General features: G+C 46.0%; 1 protein-coding gene across 8 annotated transcripts in view; it reads left to right on the top strand.

The window, feature by feature from the left end:
- Positions 1-22,923, top strand: part of LOC119965900 (catenin delta-2-like) — a 1,408,928-nt gene that overhangs the window by 1,131,397 nt on the left and 254,608 nt on the right. For all 8 annotated transcript variants that reach the window (XM_038796885.1, XM_038796882.1, XM_038796883.1 and 5 more), the window contains one exon: positions 20,534-20,666. In XM_038796885.1, the coding sequence (XP_038652813.1) occupies positions 20,534-20,666 (133 nt within the window). The remainder of the gene's footprint in view (positions 1-20,533; positions 20,667-22,923) is intronic.

Raw genomic sequence — 22,923 nt, 5'->3', positions numbered from 1 at the left:
AGTGAAATTGGTTGAAGAACATTTCAACTCAAGGCCCTTGATTATCCTCCAACGTTATAAGTTTAACACTGCAGTGAAAGGCCATGAAGAATCTGCCCCAGCCTTCTTGCTGAGCACTGTAAGTTCAGGACCACGCTTAGCATGACTGGCTAATTGGTGGGATCCATAACCTTAATATCCAGAAGAAGCTTCAGATGGAGACCACGATTACATTGATAAAAGTGATCGAGATAGCTCAGGCGATGGGGTGCACCAAAAAAGGCTCCACTGAGCTTCAGAGCATGGCTGAAGGAGATGTTTAACCAAGTATGGGATGGTACAGCCATGAGGTCTGCGGCGGGATTGACAGGCACAGCTCAGAACCAGACAAGGCCCTTGGCGCTGGACTGGAGTGGGAAGTCGAGGCGTAAATCCGAAGTGGACTGCTACCATCGCCGTGGGAGACCATTCCCAGGGGACCTGGCATGTTCGGGAGTTGCTTCCGATGCAACTCAAGGGAGCACATTCAAGCACGTTGCTGCACGAGGCAAAGTGCGTCAATGCAAAAACAAAACCAGTAGCAGCAGCAGCCCACAGCACTACTGAACATAGTGGAGAAGATCTCTGAAGATCTCTGAAGGAGAGCTTGCAATGTGCCAGCTGAATATAGTCCAATAAATAAGACAGCTCCGATTGAAATAGTTTTCAAGGTAAATGGTAAACCCCTTAAAATGGAAATCAACACCGGGGCTTGGGCGAGCAGACTTTCCAATATCTCCGTGCAGGAACGCAGTGTTTGAGCTTGAAGAGTACTACAGCCAAGTTTTCGTCATATACCGGGGAAATGTTGAAGATCTGAGAACAGCCAATATCTCGGTGGCCTACAGAGGGCAGGAGGCCAATCCAACTTTGGTTGTCATGGAAAGACATGGACCCAGGTAATGGTTACAGAAGATTAGGCTCAGCTGGTTGGAAATCTTCAAAATATCCAACGGCATTCTCCAAGCTGTCTTAAGGTCTGAAGATGTCTTCCACAGGAACTGGACCGGATTAAGGGCGTAGAAAACAAGATATGTGTCAATCCGGTTGTTCAGAGCCACACTATTGCCAAATGCATTACATCGGAAGGATGAAGTAGAGCTAAAGAGATTGTAAGAGCTGGATATAATCAAGCTGGTTGAGTTTTAAAGTGGACAGCTCCAATAGTCCCTATCGTTAAACTTGATCGTCCGATAAGGATTTGTGGGAGCTATAAGATGACCAGGTTTTTAGGTATGCAATTCCCTGGATTGAGGACTTCTATTCCAAGCTAGTGGGGGGGCCTTACCTGTTCAAAATTGGAACTCAGTCACGCCAACTACAACTAAATTTGAACAAGAAGTTTGCCACAATCAATACCCACTGAGGCCTCTTCCAGTCCACCAGACCTCCGTTCGGCATTGCTTCAGCCCGTGCTATCTTCCAGCCATGATAGAAAATCTTCCATGGTGATGGTTTACCTTGATGACTTGCTAGTCACTGCCACCACACAAGAAGAACATAAGGCCAGGCGAGGGGATGTATTAAGGAGATTTTGTGAAATGCGCAAAATGTACTTTTCAGGCCTCAGAAGTGACATACCTAGGATTTTGTGCTGTTGCAACAGAGTTGCATCCCCTGGTTGCACCCTATGTCAAGGCCGTTCAAGCCATCCCTCCACCCAAAAACATCAGCCAGAAAAATGTCAGTGAGCTTAAATCCTTCCTGTCATGGCCAATTACCATGGAAGGTTCATTTTGAATTTGGCCATAACATTGGCACCATTACACCAGCTATTAAAGAAGAATCAGCAGTGGCTATGGACAGAGCCACAAGAGGAAGCCTTCCGAGTTGTGAAGCAAGCATTATAGTCTTCAAAGCTCTTGATGCATTCTGAGCTGGGAAAACCAATCTTGCTGACACGTGATCTGGCATAGGGGCTGTTTTATCCCACATAATGAGAGATGGTTTGGATCGCCCTATCGCTCAAGGACCCTTTCAGAAGCAGAACAAAACGATGCCCACATTGAGAAGGAGGGCTTAGCAGTTATATTCTGATGTAGAGATGCCGGTGTTGGACTGGGGTGGGAACAGTAAGAAGTCTGACAACACCAGGTTAAAGTCCAACTGGTTTATTTGGAATCACTAGCTTTCAGAGCGCCGTTCCTTCATCAGGTGAGCAAAATATCACCTTGCATCATTGGCTTTGCCTATATATGGGTTTGTGTAACCTACCTCTTCTCTCACCTGATGAAGGAGCGACGCTTCGAAAGCTAGTGATTCCAAATAAACCTATTGGACTTTAACCTGGTGTTGTAAGACTTCTTACTGAGTTATATTCTGGTGTGATGAATTTCCATCAGTATGTGTACGATTGACAGTTTGACATAGTGACTGACACAAGCCATTACTGGGTCTTTTAAGGGAAGAAAGCCCATACTGCCCATAGACTCGATGAGGGTGCATCGTTGGGCCTTGCGATTGGCAGCCGACAACAATACTTCCTGGCACTGTCCTGAGACACAAATTGCTAATGCAGATGCATTAAGCTGCCTGCACCTGCCCAAGAGGATTCCACCACCACCTGTATGCCAGAAGATCATTCTGGCTTTAAACTTCCGAGGCACTCTGCCTGTATCTGCTGGACCCAAAGAGACTCCATTCTTTCAAACGTTAACCGAATGACACACTCTGACTGGTGTTACGAGAAGCCTGAACAGCTGAGGCCCTACTTCACTCATCAGGACAAGTTGACATATGAAGGCAGTGTGATTCTGTGGGGATCACAGGTGGTCGTCCTGCCTCAGACCAGAGGGCCGCTCTTTCAAGAGCTACGTAGTGTCCACCCAGGGAAGGCAAAGATGAAGATGCTGGTGTGCAGCCGCATCTGGTGGCCAGGCATAGATAAAGCCATTGTAAAACTAGCACAACAGTGCCACCCTTGCCAAATGCAGCAATCTTTGCCACCTTCCACTACCTTCACCCTTCGCAATGGCCAGGTTGCTGTGGACCAGGGTCCACATTGACTATGCTGGCCCATTTATGGGCAAGATATGTTTGATGCTGGTGCATGCGAACTCCAAGTGGCCATCAGTTGAAGAGATGGGAACCACTACCTCAGCAGCCACAGTAGATTCCTCGTGCCGAGTGTTTGCCATCATGAACTTCCCAAGTCAATTGCTTTGGACAACGGCATCCCCTTCATCGTAAATTTATAGGTTTTTCTGCGAGCAAGTGGTATATGACACATGAGGCCAGCGGTCTAGCTAAGAGTGCCGTAAAGAAGCAATCTGATCAATCACTTCACCAGCCGTTGACAAGTTTTTTGTTGCTGTGCAACTCAGCCCCTCATTCAACAATGGAGGTCATACCAGATGAGCTCTTCATGGCCGTCAGTTAAGAACCTGATTGCACCTTTTGTTTCTAAATTTGGTGGGGAGGGTGATGGCTTGTCAGGCCTCCCAGAAGAGCCAACAGTCAGAACAGAGGGGCGAAAGCTAGTTCTGGGTGGGAGACCCGGTTTTGCTCCGTCATTTCACTTCAGGCCCTTCTTGCTTAGAAGGATGGGCTGTGGCCCAGTTAGGGCCGGTGTTTGAAGATGTCAGTGTTCACAGCAAGGCCGTCACGAAGCACGTCGACCACCTGAGGCCCCCAACTTGGATTTGACAAGTCCGGCTAGCACTGTGAACACTCCTGAACTCTGACCAGCCAAGGGGAACCCCGGACTTCTGATTCAGCTCAACCAACTGCACCGGACAAGGCTGGTAAGGCCAGTTCACCTGTCATTGCAATGGTGCCTCCAGATATGACACCGACTGTTGACCACTCATTCACCTAAAAGAGTGCCGTGCCTGTGGCAGGGTTATGGAGGTCCGGGAGGACCAGGAGGTCTCGGGACCAAGTGACTTTTTGATGGATTCTCTTTTTCCTGCCGTTTCTGTCAACATTTGTAATTTCTGAATATAGTTTTTTGGGGTAGTTATAATAAGGGGCTTAAGGTCCAGGGATGTCGCAACGCAGCAGCTTTAAGGGAGCGGGTTCCACTGACCATGTGATCAGCTCAAGGCCAATCGCGCACAAGCACCCCAAACTCAGGAAATTAGGAGCAGTATCCCGGACAGTGTGGACCAAGGAGCCAAAGTGTTGCATCATGTTGTACTCGGTATTTGACTGCCTTTGCCTTTCATCAATAACCTTCTTTGTTAACTACTGGAAGCCTCCAGTGTATGTCTCAAGCCACCATTGATATGACCCCTGGCACTGTCTCCACCTTTTCGAATAGAATCCATAGAAGATTCCCTACAGTGCAGAAGGAAGACATTTGGCCCATTGAATCTGCCCCGACCCTCTGAAAAAGCACCCTAGCTAAACCCATTCCCCCAATCTATCCCCATAACCCCACCCAATCTTTGGACACTACAGGACAATTTAGTCCATCTAGTCTGCACATATGTGGACTGTGGGAGGAAACTGGAGTACCCATAGGAAATCCATACAGACATGGGGAGAACGTGCAAACTCCACACAGTCAGTCACCCAAGGTCGGAATCGAACCCGGGTCCTTGGCTCTGTGAGGCAGCAGTGCTAACAACTGTGCTGCCCTCTTGAGATACAATTCCATATTGCAGATTCAATGGGAGAACTGTGGAATAAATGCTGATATCCTTCTTCAAGTGAGCTCCACAAGCTTTCAGGCAAAACTCTTGCAAAAGTAATTATGATGAACTGAACAATGTGTCCAGAGGGCCGAAGTTGGCAGTCTTCCTGTGAACACCGTTCAGTCCTGTTTTCTCAACTCTCAAATAGCCGGTCTTCTGGGAAGGAGAACAAAGATATTTGAAAAGACACTCTGAAGCTCTCCTTGAAGTGCAACAGCTTTGATATTGATGACAAGGAGAAGCCTGTCATCAATCTTTCAAAATGGTGACAACTTTCCCATTGAGCTCCATCATTTTTTTCATTTCTAATGCCTCAATGACGCAGCAGATTTGGTGGCGGAGGCGGAACAAAAAGGAAGCAAATTCTGCACTCCAGACGCTATTACTTCATGGTTACGTACTGTCCCATTTGTCCAAAGGATTGTGGGTCACGAATCGGCCTGTTCAGTCACTTGAAGGCCCACGGCAGATCTTGAGTAGATGTCATCTTCAAATTGAGGCAATGATGCAGCCTGGAGATGTCTTCCTCGTTATCGATCACACAGCAAGTTTAGCACCATCTTCAAAGTTCCAATTCATCCTCCAGCATTTAAGCCTAAATTATTGTTATATACGACAAACAGGAAGGGACCCAGTACTGAGTCATTGGAACTCCTACTGTAAGCCTTCTTTCTGTCATCAAAACACTTTGCTTCCAGGGACCCAGGCCACAGGTGAGTGAGGGTGATTTGAGGGTCTGGGTACGGGTCACGGGAGAGGGATTGGCAGTAAAGGCAGTGGGGTGCCTTTTGATGGTCTATCCCTGCAAAACACCGGTTTCTTCAGTCAGGCACTTGAATGATGGCGCCTCCCCCTGCCCCCACCAGGAGTTGGAAGAAAACAATCCAGGGTTTGCTTTCAGAGTTTTTTGCATATCAATTGCCCTGGCTGATGTTGGTTGAATCCCAGCAGCAATGGACTGAGGCCCTTAAATATGCGTTCATTGGCAGATAAAGGGTGATTGAGTGCAGGTGAATGCTGGGACTAGGAGAATCAAGGTTCACCGAGGGCAATTCAAGGGTCGTTAAAAGAGGGTTGAGTGTAACAATGGGGCAACTTTATCCATAGAATCCCTGCAGCGCAGAAGAAGCCCATCGGCCCATCGAGTCTGCACCAACTCTCCGAAAGAGCACCCCACCTCGCCCCATTCCCCCACCCTATCCCTGTAACCCCACCTAACCTGCACACCTTTGGACTGTGGGAGGAAACCAGACCATCCACAGGAAACCCACGCAGACATGGGACGAACGTACAAATTCCACACAGTCACTCAAGGCCGGAATTGATCCTAGGTCCTTGGTGCTCTGAGGCAGTAATACTAATCATGAGTGTGACAACAGGCAGGTCTGGGATAACAGGGGGCAGGCCAGGGTGCTAAGCGGCAACTCAATGATTAAAGGGGGCAGCTATAGGCTGACAGTTGATGGTGGGTGGCTCAAGGGTCACAGAAAGCAGGAAGGGGTTTTGAGGACGATGGGGGGAAGGTCAAAGGTGACTGAGAGGGGGTGCAATGAGATGACTTGCAGCTCCAAGTATGATAGGTGGAGAGGGGTGGCAACAGTTCAATCTTCCTGTCAGACAGACAGAATGATACTGCTGGCTTGCAAGAAGTGAATGCCTGGCCAGATGTCATTTATCATGGCATCCGACCTTCGACCATGTGGGGTAATGGCGGGGTCGACGACTTCCTGTCTGCTCCCCCCCCCCATATAATTTGCCAGGCTGCCCGACTGTACATAGCTAATTGGCTGGCCGTCATGTGATCATGCATGACCTGCAAACCCACCTCCAAGCAGACGTCCTGCTCAACATCAGTCCTGCTGTCAGGACATTAGCTGCTGCAACAAGATTCCGTCATGAGTCCAGAACTGCTTCCCTCTTGTTGGGCTTTCTGTTTATGGCAGAAAACATTCTCCTTGATACATATTAAGATTGCCGCTCCCTCTGGACCTTCTACACTGAGTTTAGCTCAATTAATATTAGGCTGGTTGAAATATACCAGAGTTATTGACCTTTTGATTTTGCACTTCTCCATCATTTGCATGCATATTTCCTCTTCTACCTCCCTCTGACTGGAGTTTTAGAGAATACTCAGTGTGTGATTGCCCCCTTTTTGTTCCTCAGTCAACCTGTATGGCTTCATTAAAACATAAGCAGAAAATGCTGAAAATACTCAGCAGATCTGGGGGCATCCATGGAGAGAGAAACAGAGTGAATGTTTTAGGTTTCCATCATATGCAATATTTTGCTTTTGAGTTCGTAGAATCATAGAATCCCAATAGTGCAGAAGAGGCCATTTAGCCCATCGAGTTTGCCGGCCCTCTCAAAGAACATCTTACCGAGGCCCAAACCCCATACTACCCCCGTAACCACACAGAAGGCCAATTTAGCAGTGCCAATCTACCTCACCTGCACATCTTTGGTCTGTAGGAAGAAACCGGAGCACCCACAGGAAACCCACACAGAAAGGGGAAGAAAGTGCAAACTGCGCACAGTCACCCGAGGTCAGAATTGAACCCGCGTCCCTGGAGCTGTGAGGCAGCAGTACTAACTACTGTTGCCGCTCCTTCTTGAATATCATAAGCAGAACAGAAATGTTGTAGCAATAGGTGACTGTAGAATCAGGGGTGAGGGGTCCGGGATAGATAGCATCTTCTGTAGCCCAGATCGAGGATCCCGGGGGCTGAGTTGCCTGTCACCGGTGCAGGGTAAAGGATATCTCATGGTGGCTGGAAAGGAACTTGGACCAGGAGGGGATAAATCAATTTTTTATAGGAGATCTTGTGGTGCAGTGGGTCATGTTCCTGCATCTGAGCCAGGAGCTTCGAGTTCGAATCCCATCCCAGGACTTGATGGCCAAGGAAGGTGCATTCACAATGTGGCCAAAGATGTAGATGATCAACCTGCAAAACCTTCCAACATATGCCACTGGCAGGCTGTAAGAACAGGAGGTATTCCTGGTCATCTGTGTGATGGAAAGGAAGATGGAGCCTCTTCCATCTCTATCCATAGCTCCGGGCTGCAACGTGCATGTAAAAATGCATGTTCTAAAGCAACTCAGACTCCCTGACTGACACATGACACATCACCAGGCCAAATTCAATTGGAACAAAGACAGAAGTAGGACCAGGGAACAGGTCCTATTGAAGGAGTATCATGAGTCAGGCACTAAATTCAAAAAACAGAGCCTCTTGTGCAATAATCCCTGCATTATTGCTTCTCCAAGTGCAAATTAGCATAAGAACCGGCACCACAGGAGAACTAACCAGTGCCAAAAGCTGGTGTGGGCAACAGGGGTTCTTCCTCATGGAGCACTGGCATCAGTTCCAGGACAGGCTTCATCTGCATCATAATGGGACAAATGCCCTCGTGGAAAGGGTAAATAGGGTGGTGGCGAAGGCTTTAGACCAGCAAGATCGGGAGAGGGATCCATCGGAAACATAAACAACTTAAATATAAATAAAGCAGGACGGGAGCGCATTGAAAATAATAAGAAGTACATTGATAGCAAGGGAATAGAGTTACAAAACAGGAGTATAAAAAAATGATTAAACATAAAGTGGGCGGGAGTTCTATTAAAATGAGTTAAAATGTCTTTGCAGCAATACACGTGGCATTGATAATGAAATAGAGTAGCTGGAGGCAATCACACACTAAGAGGAACGAGGCATAGTGGGGATTACTGAGATATTATTACGGTAAAGTCAGGAATGGCAATGAAACATTGCAGCATGTAACATGTATAGAAAAGATAGAGAGAGTGAGGTGGACAACTGCACTGATTGTGGATAACAGTGGCAGGAAAAAAAAGTAACATAGCTATCAGCAAGAGAAAAAGGATCAATCATACTAATGTGGGCTGTCTGGAGAGACCACCTAACAGCGGGAGGGAGGGGGAGGAAGAAATAGCAGACAAATTAATGAACTGAATAAAGCACGGAGTCATAGTCATGAGGGATATCAACAACCCTAATATTAATGGGCCAGGGGAGGTAGGTAAAGGAAATAAGGGAATGGAGTTCCTGTAATGTGTACAAGACTCCTTTCCAATCCAATACGTAAAAAATCAGAAAGGGAAGATTCGCTATTTGACCTAGTAATGGGGAATGAACCAGAGCTGATAGGAATAAAAGCAGCGGAACATCTAGACAACAGATATAATACATTTTAAGATGACGAAAACCAAGTTAGTGGATTGGGAAAAAGCTGACTTTGCGGTCACTGTCTGTGCGGAGTCTGCACGTCCTCCCCGTGTGTGCGTGGGTTTCCTCCGGGTGCTCCGGTTTCCTCCCACAGTCCAAAGATGTGCGGGTTAGGTGGATTGGCCATGCTAAATTGCCCGTTGTGTCCTAAGAGTAAGGTTAAGGGGGGGAGTTGTTGGGTTACGGGTATAGGGTGGATATGTGGGTTTGAGTAGGGTGATCATTGCTCGGCACAACATCGAGGGCCGAAGGGCCTGTCCTGTGCTGTACTGTTCTATGTTCTATGTTCTAGAACTTGGGAAATTAAATGGGCAGCAATATTGGTCAACACCAATGTGGAATAATACTGAAATATTTAAAATGGTGTTCAGCAGCGTACAAGAAAAATACATACCAGTCAAAGAAAAACACAAACGAAACACCAGTGTGAATAAAAACACAAAGGAAATGAGGGTTAGGAAAGAGGCATATATTAAGTGCATAGAGAGCAGAGGAGTGCATGATAAGTGAGAATGTAAAGAGGATAGGAGAGAAGTCAAAAACAGTTATGAAGATAAAGAGGCACAATAAAATTTAATTATCAAGGGACATAAAATAAAATGGTAAAATATTTCACAGGCGCATCAATAAAAAAAGGCAATGATGAGAATAGGACCATTAAGGCATAAACAGAATAACAGAGAGATGGTGAAATATTGAGTAATTATTTTGTTTTAATATTTACCAGGGGGATAGAGCAAGAAGACAAGATTTGAATAGTGTCTGAGTATTGAGATAAGTGCATTCAAATGTTTTTTTAAAAGGAATGCATTGAATAAACTAATAAAACTCAGAGGATAAAACCCCTGATCCAGATGGATTGCACCAAGCTCTTAAAAAAAATCTGGGAAGGTGATCGTATGGGCATTACTATACATATTTAATAATTCATTTAAAAATGGTGCAGTGTCAGAGGTCTATTAGATAACTCATAATTCCGGTATTTAGCAAGGGAGAGGAAACTTGTCCATGGGGTTATAGATCCTAATATAAGTTATATGTTATAGAGCTTAATATTGCTTGCAGGAAAAACTAATGGAGTAGCTATAGAGAATAGAAAAACATCTAGAAACAAAAATATAACAATGAATAGTCAGTATGGATTTGATTTGATTTTTATAAATTTAAAGTATCCAATTCATTTTTTTTCCAATTAAGAGGCAATTTAGCCTGGCCAATCCACCTTACCTGCACATCTTTGGGTTGTGGGGGTGAGAGCCATGCAGACACAGGGAGAATGAACAAACTCCACACGGACAGAGACCTGGAGCAGGATCGAACCTGAGTCCTCTACGCCATGAGGCAGCAGTGCTAACCATTGCTCTACCGTGAGGCCCCATGTTCACAATTTACATTAACGATTTGGACGTTGGAATCAAAATAACTGTGGACACAATTTATCCGAAAGGTTTCTCAGTAAGGTAGCGAGCAAGAAATGCCGTACGCCTCCCGAACCTCAGACAGGTGAGGCCATCACTGCTATAAAATGTTTTTTTAAATTTTATTTAGTGTACCCAATTCATTTTTTTCCAATTAAGGGGCAATTTAGTGTGGCCAATCCACCTACCCTGCACATCTTTGGGTTGTGGGGTGGAACCCACGCAAACACGGGGAGAATGTGCAAACTCCATATGGACAGTGACCCAGAGCCGGGATTGAACCTGGGACCTCAGCGCTGTGAAGCAGCAATGCTAACTACTGCGCCACCGTGCTGCCCCGCTACAAAACATTAATTGGTCCACTTAACGAAGCCCCACGGCTTTCATGCACAAAAGATGGTCCCGCTGACTGAGCACCTCGACAGCATGTCCCAGTCACTGGGGGACGGGACCGAGTACCAGGTGGACCTTGATGAGGCACTACGGGCAATTCCCAGTCTCGGGGGCATTGCCAAGGCCCTCCAGAGCACATCGCAGTCTCTGTGGGAGGTCCCCTAATCTCATGTGGGCACTGCCGAGGCACCTGCGAGCTTGTCCCAGTCACAGGGGGCATTGCCGGGATGCCCCAGAGCATATCCCAGTCACTGAGGAGCATCGCCAAGGGCATCGGCTCTATGCTGCAAACATTGGGGAGCTGCCAGGGCTGGCAGAGCCAGATGATGCAGGGGCAGCCGGAGCTCGATCTCGGTGCCCCTCCAGCCTGAGGTGAATCCCAGGGCTCTATGGGCACCAACAGTACCCACCAGCTCCCCTGAGACACCCCCCCCCCCCCCACCTCCCCGTTAATGGCACCAGGGGCATCGAAGGCCATGGGATGTGATAGACATCAGGCTGCCTCCACCTCTAATGTCCATCCCGGTGATACAACTAGACACAGCGGTAGAGCGTGGAACGCTAAGGAGGTTGAGGATCACTGAGAGGGCGCTAGCAGGGAGTGGAGTGGGATAGGGAGGTGAGGGGTTGGGAGAGTGGGGCGGTACCATTGGGGTATTGGGGCAGCTGTCCCCTTGTGGCGGCAGAGCCTCTTGCTGCACACACTGTCCATTGTCTATTCGAAAGACTAAGGATGCCTGTACACCCTGGGCTTCCCCCTCTGGATCCCCCCCTCGCCTGATGGGTGGTTGGGTCCTCAGGGTGTGGGACGGAGCCCTGCACATGGGCCGCCACCTCGTGTCCCTGTCCTCCGGCGTCTTGCCAACTGGGACCTTCCATTCCCCCATGATTCCCCCACCATTGCTCCCCAATTCCCCATTGCTTCCCCCTCCCCCCATTCCCCCATTGCTTCTTTCACCCCATTCCCTCATTGCTCCCCTCATCCACATCCCCTGCCATCCAACACGCCCTGCCGGTGCACACCCTGACGCAACGTGGGCCCCTGCTCACCAGACCCCACACCCTATACCCCAGACACCCGCACGTAACATTACCTGGACCAGGTGCTGGTCCCCGGTGCACATACCCACCTTCTGGGGTTCCCGCAGCAGCCCTTTCGCCCGTTTCATGTTTTTAAAAAGGAACACTAATCGGCGCCCACGTGACCACTTGCTGAGGAGGCTGTTAGATCACGGGAGGCCGTTATATAGGGAGTGGCTCCCGTTAATTGTATGAAGATTGGGCTTAAGTGATGATTGTTGGTTTCTCACCAATTACGGTCAGATCCTGATTTCACTAACGGGGTGAACCAGTGAGATCGCAAACAGATTGGTGCCCGGCATGGTTCTCGATTTTGACCTTTCCCACCATCTAGCAGCCTCATCGTGCTCCTGCCTAAGCGCAACACAGCCATTAAATCATGCCCTATATTTAAGTGTGCGGATGAGACCAAATTGAAAAGGTTGGGGTAGTCAATACTGAGGACAATGACCACAAACTGCAGGAGGATATCAATAAACCTACAGAATTGGGAAATGCAGTTTAATATAGATAAACATGAGATAATATATTTTGGTCGGAAGAATAGGATGGTCACTTATTACTTTGAAGGTATAAATCTAGGTAGGGTAGAGGAATAAAGGGATCTCAGAGTACAAATACACCAATCACTAAAAATTATACGCAGATTAGCAAGGCCATAAATAAACCAAGCACTGGGTCTTATTTCCAGAGGTATAGAATTGAAAAGAGGGGATGTTACGCCAAATCTACATTGAAACTTAAGAGCGCTGCGTGCAGCCCTGGGTGTCAACATTATAAAAAGGATATCGAGGCACTGTGAAAGGTGAAGAGAAGATACCAGCAATGCGTGGGTCTGCATAACAATAAAGGATGAACAGGCTGGGTCTCTTTTTTCTTGGAGAAGGCGGTGAAGTAACCTAATCGAGATCTTTAAAATTCTGAACAGTTTTGGTAGAGCAGATGCAGTGATAATCAACAGAATTCGCCGTTGGTGGGATCCTCCAGTCCACCGGCAGCGCACCCACGCCCACGGGTTTCCCGACGGCGTGAGGTGGCCACAAATGGAAATGCCATTTCCCAGCTGTGGGAACGAATAATCTCACTGCCAGCGGGGTCGCGCCACGCCGGAAAACGCGGCTGGCGGACCGGGCAATCTTGCCAAGTGTTTCCACTTGTGAGGAAAAGCACAATTCAACACTATCCATAAGACAGTCACCAGGAAATCGAAGACAGAATTCAGAAGAAACTTCTGTACCCAAAGAGCGATTTGAATGTGCAACTCAAAACTACAGGGAGTGGTTGAAGTAGATAGAATAAAGGCATTAAAGGGGAAGCTAGAAGAGTATATGGAAGGCAGCGGTACTGTCACTGGACTTGTTTTTTTTTAATTTAGAATACCAATTCATTTTTTCCCATTAAAGGGCAATTTAGCATGGCCAATCCACCTACCCTTCACATCTGTGGGTTGTGGGGGGCATAATCCACGCAAACACGGGGAGAATGTGCAAACTCCACAGGGACAGTGACACAGAGCCGGGGTCGAACCTGGGACCTCGGCCTGTGAGGCAGCAGTGCTAACCATTGTGCCACCGCGCTGCCCTGTCATTGGACTTGTAATCCAGAGGCCCAGGGCAATGCCTTGGGGATGGTGAAATTTGAATCAATACAAATCTGGAATTGAAAGTCTAACTTTGAGCATGAAACCATTGTCGATTGTCGTAACTCAGTTGGTTCAGTCGTGTCCTTTAAGGAAGTTAATCCAGATCCACAGCAATGTGAATGACCCTTAAATGGCCCCTCAAGGGCAATAAATGCTGACCCAATGACGTCCACATGACTGTCCAGTGATGGGAGGGGCCCGAGTGGAATATGGACTGGTTGGGCGGTTTGGCTTGTTTCTGTGTTGAATATCCGATGTAATCACCTTCCTCACAGTTGTGATTGTTTCCTGAACTAATATTGTCACTCCCTCCTTTTTTATCATCCCCTCTGTCATGCCTGAAAAGCCTGTAGCCAGGAAGATTGAGCTGTCAGACCTTCTTTAAGCAAGATTTTCGTTAATAGCTATGATATAATATTTCCAAGTGTACCTCTGTGTCCTCAGCTCGTCTGCCTTATTTGCCACACTTCGTTCATGAAACTATACCGTTGACCACGGAACAACTCTCTTGTCATCCATGATTTCACCTTTGTTTCCTCGCTCACTAATTTTCTGCCTTCTCCTTCCTGTTTTCCTTCTTTTCCTCCTGAATCTATGCTCAGGTTACCATCCTCTGTCAGGCTTGTTCAACCACCCTAACAGCAAGGTACTGATCCCAGCCCCGCTGATGTGCAACCCGAACACCTTGTCCCAATTTCACCTTTCACAAAACCAGCCTTACTTCCCCAGGAATCTAAAGTCTTCCCTCTCCAGGAACGTAGGAATTAAGAGCAGAAGTAGGAAATTCAGACCTTCGAACCTGTTCCACCATTCAATCAGATCATGGCTGATCTCTTCCTGGTCTCAAATCCACCGCCCCACCTGTTACCCATATCCCTTTAACCCATTTTTAAAAAAGGAAATGTATGTTTCTTCTTCTTGAAACCATTTAATGACTCAGATTGCACCGCACTATGGAGCAGCGAGTTCCTCAAATTCACCACTCTCTGCGAGAAATAGTTCCTCCTCATCTCAGTTCTAAATCTACCCCCTTTCAACCTATATCTGTGACCTCGCATTCCAGATTGCCCCACAATGGGGAACATTTGGTCTACTTTACCTTATCAATCTCCTTTAGTATTTTACATACCTTGATCAGATCCCCCTCATCCTTCTAACTCCAGTGTGTATAAGCCCAAACTGTTTCATCTCTCCTCATACGTCAACCCTTTCATCCCCGGAATCAATCAGGTGAACCTCCTCTGAACTGCCTCCAATGCCACCAAATCCTTTCTCAAATACAGAGACCAAAACGGGACACAATAACCCTAATACAATTGAAACTATGCTTCTCTACTTTTATACTCCAATCCTTTTGCAATAAACGTTAACATTCCATTTGCCTTTTTAATTACGTGATGGATCTGCACACTGACTTTCGATGATTCATGAACAAAGACACCCAGATCCCTCTCCCCTGCTGCATCTTGAATCTGCTTTCCATTTAGATAATAATTTGCCTTTCTATTAGCCTTTCAGACAAAATGGATAGCCTCACACTTATCCACATGAAACTCCATCTGCCAAATATTGACCCAATCCCGTAGCCTATCTATATGTGTCCGTAAAATATTTTTCTCCTCCTCACTGCCTGCTTTCCCACTTATTTTAGAATCATCTGCAAATTTGGCTCTGTAGCACTCTGCTCCTGCTTGTAGATCATTTGTATAAATTGTAAACAGTTAAGGTCTGAGGACTAAACCCTGCAGCACCCCGCGAGTTACAGTTTGCCAACCAGAGAAGGACCCATTTATCCTGACCCTGCTTTCTGTCAGTCAGCCAATCCTCAATCCAATCTAGTACTTTGCCCGCAGTCCCCTGCAATCTCACCTTCTGGATCAGTCTTTCATGCAGCACCTTATCAAATGCCTTCTGGAAGTCTAACTATACCACATCCACATCTCTGCAGCCAAGCATTCAATTGCACTGTACTCCCTTTTCTGTACCCACTGGCAAGTAGCAGTCGGAGTAAACTGGACATTGCTATTTTTATGCTTCTACTTTCTAATTCCTCTCCCTGAAATCTGCCTTCAGAGGCTCATTCTTCTTTCTCTGTCATTGGTAGCAATATGGGCCATGACCTCTGGCTATTCACCCCCTCAGAATATTCTGCAGTTGTCCAGTGACATCCTTGACCCCCACTAGAGAGGCAACATACCATCCTGAAGTCATGTCTGCAGCCGTCTGTCTCATCCCCTAAATATTGAGTCCCTCACCACAATTGCTTTACTGACCTTCCTCCTCCCTGACTTTGCACAGTCGAGCCACCCGTGGTACTGAGAGCTTAGCACTGGCTTTATTTCCCAGAGGAACCATCATCCTCAGTAGTATTCAGAAGTGAATACCGATTGGAGGACAAGGTGCACTTAGCGAATGCCTGCGCCACCTGTGAGGTGCTGCCTGACTGTTTGGCAGTCATCTGTTCCATTTCTGCCTGTGCACCCTGAAGTTGCCCTCATCCAGAAATCTGCTATTCACTTGGTTCTCAGCCTTGTCGATGCAGGGATGACAGTTGGGGCTTAAGCTCAGTAACCTAGAGCTTAAACTCTTCCAACCGATGACTCTTCCTGTGCATGTGGTTGTCCAGGACATGAGACATGCCTATCTCCCAACATGGAAGAGAGGTGGTCTGTCTGCTTGGAGATTTAAGTGCATATTCTAAAAGGCAGCGTGTTCAGTTTGAGGCTTTACTTAATGGAAACTGCCAGGTGTGTGAAGTCAAATGGTGGTTAATATGGATTATGTGCTTCAGCATACTCCTTACGGAAAGTAGACCTAGATTGGATTTCCATACATCTTGGGAAGCATACTGCACTGGACTGCTGTCCAATACTTGTTGCTCATCATCAAACCCCATGCCAGCATTACTGTATTCCGCCCAGGTGCACCTATCTGCACTAATTTCCAGTTCAATTGGGAATGGTGCTGTGGTGCCTTTTGCTCTTTGACTCAGCAAATCTACTTGGACATGTGGGCTTTTCCTGAATACATAAATACCCATCCATTGAGCATTATTGTCGTGACATCAAGCATTGTGCACTAATTAGCATGTATCAACATGCTGTAACATCATGTAAGTCCTACTACGTAAGAAAAATAACGCAATGGTTAGAAGTTGGTCAGTGCACCCTACATACACCATCCAAATCTCAAAGACACCTAGAATTGTCTGCCAAGCAAGTCAACTACACTGCCATCATTTTCAATGAATTGTTTGTGTACATTAGGTAAGTTATAAGTTTTATTCTGAGCTCTGTAGATATATACAGATTTGGTCCTAAAACAAGAGCATTATATTGACTGGGACAAGGTAATTTGACCCATGGAACTGCTTGACCATTGTGATAGGTGCTGGGTGAATGGCTAATTCTGCTTAACTTCCTAAATACCTAACTGGCTGCAGCCTTGCTCTCGGGTTGCCAACCCTCCAGGATTGTTAACGATCCAGCTCCTGGGCACTAGCAAGTAACCTGGAAGAAAAATAATTGGAGCTTTAAAAAAAATCGATGATTTTTATTTCCTTTGAACTCTTCATTACACCTTTTAAAAATATTGAAGAAAAATTGGAAAAGCCTGTTTGACCCAGAGGGGCAGTCGACAGGAGATTGTGTTTTAGAAACCTCCAGGAGTGCGTCCAACCAGTGTTGGCAACCCTACCTTGCTCGTATTCTTGCCTGCGATGTTTTTTTGCATGTATCTCCTCTATGACTGTGTTGCTCCTTCATGTTAATGCATCTCCACGGTAACAGTTATTTTGCTTTCATTAATTGTGCAATAGATCTCACCACATCCTCAACTTGGCATGGTGAGCATCTTCCGGTAACACGTTGCTGTATTTGTTGCACAGTTTGCAAGTCTAACAAGCAAACACCTGGGATGACATGCAAGCACCTGCAGGGCTTGGTTCTGAAGCCTGGCTTTTCTCTGTCATTGGTCAGACATTTTGTTAGATGCGTGAGCTGTGGCCCAGAAATAGCACTTTCATCTCTGAGTTGGAAGGTTGTTGGTTCAAGTCCCACCCCGTTGAGTCGAACACATAATCTAGGCTAACACTTCATTACTAAGGGCGTGCTACGCTATTAAAAGTTCCATCGTTTCGATTAGATCTTAAAACCAAGGCCTTGTCTACCCTCTCAAATGAATGTAAAAAATTGAACGGCCTGGAACTTATCCCTGGTAACCTGGTCAATATTGAAGCCATTCCATGGCTTCTCTGAATATTCATATAGTTGCTTATGTGGCTTAACAGCTGCTTGATAAAAGTCAACGGCTGAAGGCGCATTGCAATCGGGTTTTTTTTTTAATGCTGTCAGTCAAATTGTGATCTCAGGAAAACCCTTTTTTAAAACTGGATTTCTCCGTTGGACTGGTTTGAAATTTGGAAAGCATCTGGTATCAAGTGTCACTCCCACATCACCTCCATTGCTGAAGTTGCCTCCAAGAGGCTTATTTTGTTTCTTCGTACACGGTAAACTTCCCTTCCCATCAACCAAGCCCATAACTCGGGTGTAAAGTCGAAGCACTTCCAAGATGAGAATTTTGCTGTCATGTTGAAGGATGTTAAGTTAGCATCTCTGATAATCTCAACCAGATATGAGGAAAAATATATTTTTTTGTCTGAGCTCTAACCTCCAACCTTTCGCTGTCCAACTTAACCTTTTTTTATTGCTCCCTATTTTACCCTTAGCATCACATTAAGTTCCATCTATTTGAACTCTTTCTTTTGTTTCATCCAAGCTCCCTCAATGCCTTCCAATGCATTCTTCCACCCATTCTTCACCATTTCATTGAAATCAGAACTCAGTGCGAGTTTCACAAATTCACCTCCTCTAGTACCGCAATGATATATAAATCTTTACCTTCTTCAATCATTCCTCCCTTTTACAATCTTTATATTTAAAAAAAAATCAAGCTGGATTTCAGTGAATCACCTCCTATTTAGTATGCTTTGCAGTCAGTTTTATTCATACCCATATCTTGGGCCTCAGTCTGGTATTCACAGTGAGAAAAATGATCAAGTAAATTGAATGCAAATCCAAAGAATTATGTTATTTTTTTAAAAAGGTGGGAGGAAGTAACCAGGAAATTAAAGACCTTTTAGTCTAACATCTGCTATGGGGCAGTTATTGGAATCTATAATTACGGACAGAATGACTGAGCACGTGGAGAATTTAAGCTGATTAGAGAGTGTCAATATAATTAAAAGCAATTCATGACTAACAAATCTAATTGTTTTTTTTGAGGAAGTAAGGAACATAGTGTGGGAGGTCTTGTGGTGCAGTAATAGCGTTCCCTACCTCTGGGCAAGAAGCTCTGGGTTCATCCCACATCAGGATTTGATGCCCTTGGAAGGTGCATGGCAAAGCATGTCGAACATCAGCCTGTAAATCTTTCCGAGACATCCGATCACAGGCAGTAAGAGCGGCAGGGCCTCCTGGTTAACCGTACTGCAGAAGGCAGTGGAAAACCACTGCAGTACTTTGCCAAGTATAGTCATTGACCAATCTGATGGAAGTCCATGGTCGCCATGGTACTTGAAGAGGAAGAGGAGGAACTGACAGGGGGATGTCTATACATGTAGATGGATTTCAGTGCAGCCTAAGTGAGGTTGAATCAAAAGAGGACAAGTCTGTGCGTGTTTTAAATAATCTAAAGCCAGGGACAGTAGAGGTCCAAATAGATTTAGGGGTCTATGTAGACAGATAACTAAAATGTAGGTACAAAAAAAATCAAAAAGGCCAATGGAATGTTAGCCTTTAAAACTAGAGGCCTGGACTGTAAAAGGGAGGAAGTTTTGCTGTAAGTTCTGGACAGTACAGGGCAGCACGGTAGCACAGTGGTTAGCACTGTTGCTTCACATCGGCAGGTTCGAATCCCCGCTTGGGTCACTGTCAGTGCGGAGTCTGCACGTTCTCCCCATGTCTGTGTGAGTTTCATCCGGGTGCTCCAATTTCCTCCCACAAGTCCCGAAAGACGTGCTGTTAGGTGAATTGGACATTCTGAATTCTCCATCAGTGTAATGGAACAGGCGCCAGCTGGAATGTGGCGACTAGGGGCTTTTCACAGTAACTTCATTGCAGTGTTAATGTAAGCTTACTTGTGACAATAAAGATTATTAAACTTAAACTAGAACTGAAACTGAAACAAGGCCACAGTAGAGGACATTGTACAGTTCTGGGTAATCCTTGGAAGGAATGTAATGTTGATTCACCAGAATGCTATGAAGTATCTGAGAGTTTGATTTTGAGGAGAGAGTGCATAAACAAGGTTTGTCTTCCTTGCAATATCGAACATTAAGGAGTGATTTGTTTGTGATTTGAGGATTTGGAAAGGATCTGATAGGGTAGATAGAAACTTTTCTGTTGGTGAGGCAGTCTGGAGCAAGGGCACATATCCTTACATTCATAACCAGGCTATTCAGGAGAGGCATTAGGAACTGTCTTACAAAAAAAAAGTGGATGGTATTTGAAGAACAATTTGAAATCTAAGATAGATCTTTCTTGTGCCACTAGGGGGATTAAGGGGTGTTAAAACAAGGCAGGAAGGTGGAGTTAGGATGCAGAGCAGCACCATCTCATTAAATGGTGCATAAGGCTCAAGGGGCTGAATGGCCTACCCCTGTCTTATGTTATCCATCAATTCATCATCATTTACACATTTCCTCAGCTAATGTGTATTTATCGTCAGTGCTGCTATTCCTCCCCTCATTATAGTCCAAGCCACTTCATTTGTATATGTGTTCTGAGTTGCAAGGTCTTAACAAAGTGACAGCTGAATCATATTCTGCAATGGTTTCATTGATAGGTTTAGAACGATGAAAATAGCTCATTGATATGATATAGAACAGCATCATAAAAGTAGTATCACATGAATTCTGGCTTGTACATAATGCCCATGTTCACCAGCTCACTGACTACAGCTGAAAACCAAACCAGAGACAAGAGATAACATAGATCTCACTTATTCAGGATGTTTATGTATCATTTAGTAAAGGTTGTGTGTTGTTTGTGCTGAGCAAATGGACAGTTCAGAATCATCCAGTGTTACTTTAACATATTTCCACAGGGAGTTTGGTTGGCGGGATCCTGAGCTGCCAGAGGTCATCCAGATGTTGCAGCATCAGTTTCCTTCAGTGCAGTCCAATGCAGCAGCCTACCTGCAGCACCTGTGCTTTGGAGACAATAAGATCAAAGCGGAGGTGAGTACACTGTGGAACTGCACATTGCTGTACAGCTTAAATGCATAGTCTCCTACTTAGAAATAGCAGTGTTCAACCTGCCGGCAGTCAGCTGTGCTTAGCAATTATTACCCATTAGACGATTAGCTTAACGCTTTTCCATCACAAATGGTGGAACTGAAACCCACTTATGAAGTCCGCCCACCTGCCAACAATAGTTACAGTCAGTCTCTAATCAGCATCAAAAGTAATTATTATTTATTTTGGAATCGACGTAAGGTGGTATTTGTTAATTATGCCTTCAAATGCTATTCACTCAATTTCCCACCGGCTGAGGAGATGATGAAGCAACAAAGAAAAATGAAAATATACAAGAGTGTTTGAAGCCAGGTTTACAATCTATTGTGGGAAACAGTTGCCATTGGGAGCAGCACTGGAATGTGGTGTGCCTGCTAACGGGTATTTATGCTATTGTGGGGATTTCAGAGTCCCATCAACAACGACAAAATATTTAACGACCTGCGGGTTATGTTAAACATGCTGTTTCCCACAAGTTACATTAGGGTCATGGCTGCCAACTCCTCCCACTTTTCAGGAAGGATCCGAAAGACAACGTGAAAACTCCCACAAGTGATAACCCCTTGACAAACAGTGGCATGAAAATCGTCACCAGCAGTGGACTGGCCAGCCTTGGAGCTCGCTGGGTCAGGCATGGCTCAGGGGGGAGCATTCCTGTTTCTGAGTCAGAGGTTCAAGTCCTATTCAAGGGACGTGTACCCATATAGCGTGCTGACGCATCAATGGAGTACTGTCGATGTTGCTGTCTTTCAGGTGAAACCCCATTTGCCCTTGCAGGGTGGATTCCATGGCATCAGTGAAGAAGAGCGAGATATTCTCCCTGGTGTCCTGGTTGTTTTTTACCCTCTAACCAACATCAATAAAATGGATTGTCTGTTTGTGGGACCGCCCTGTGCATAAATTGGCTAACTTTCCTTCTAGATTACAACAGTAGCTGTACTGCAAAAGTACTTTGATGGCTGTAAAACAATTTGGCATGCCATGATGTCTAAATAAATGCAAGGTTTCCTGGACTTTCATATCCCTTTACGAACTGTACAGAATTGTGTCTCAAGTAATTTCGGAGAGAGATTGGGTGATGCAGTTTGCGATTGGATACAAGGAGTGTCTGAAACATTTGCAATTTAATGTCTTATGTTTTGAAATTTGAATTTTTGTAAAGCGGGATCAACCCGGGATTTATAAAAGCTAGACCCTGACCCAAATTACATGCAGTACCATTTGTTTTTTGAGCTGACCACCCACATTTTAACCTAAGGAGCAGCTTGTCGGGATTTTAAAAGACAAATTGTCTCCCTGATTTCTATTGGGATTGGATATTATTCGTATCGAACGATCTGATTAGCTGAATGTCAGAAGGTATCAACTAGACTGTCAGTTGCACGCAAACGTTTTTCAGGGGAGCTCACCATTCCTGATCTGTGTAAATTACAGATATGTTCAGACAACAAGATCAACATGCTGCTTCTGCGGTATACCCCGATGTGAAGGGACACCAAGGGCGTGATTTTATGGCCAAGCAGCTTGCCGTGGCACAACATGGCCGCTAAAAGCCGGGAGACCCTGCTCCCGGGGTCTACCTGGCTTGCAACGCCTCACGAGATCTAACGCGATCTCATGAGACGTTATGATGTAAATACCACCCATTGTGGACAGGGGCAGGACCACATTTTAGCAAATCTTCATATTACAGCGAGATAGCTGGTCTCACTGTATTGTGTAGATTCCCAAGTTACCCCAGGTGCATGCCCTTTGGGCAGGGTGGCATCATTCAAAGATACATTAAGTTTCACATGTACATTGGCAATACCCCATGGTCCTTTGTCTATAGCCTGCTCCCCATGGCCCGCTCCCCATGACCCATCTCCCAATGGCTCACCTCCCATAGTCATCTTCAATCATGATCCTCTCCACCCATGGCCCTCTATCCCCATGGTCCTTGCACCCCCAAGGACCTCTCCCTCGGCCTTCTCCCCATGGCCCACTTCCCAAGGTCTTCTACCCATGACCTTCTTCCACGTTGGCCCTGTCATCTCCTGGCCCTTTCCCCCTCAGCCCTCTCCCCTCATGTCCCTCTCCCCTCTTTGCCCTCATCCCCATTTCCCTCTCCTCATGGCCTTCTCTGCATGGCAACTCTCCCCATGATTTGCATGTGGGGGAGGGGAGGGTCTTCCGATGGAATTTGGGGGCACCTCGGTTA

Source organism: Scyliorhinus canicula, chromosome 5, assembly GCF_902713615.1.
Source record: "Scyliorhinus canicula chromosome 5, sScyCan1.1, whole genome shotgun sequence".
NCBI classification, from domain to species: domain Eukaryota; kingdom Metazoa; phylum Chordata; class Chondrichthyes; order Carcharhiniformes; family Scyliorhinidae; genus Scyliorhinus; species Scyliorhinus canicula.
This window is presented reverse-complemented; position numbering and strand designations above follow the sequence as displayed.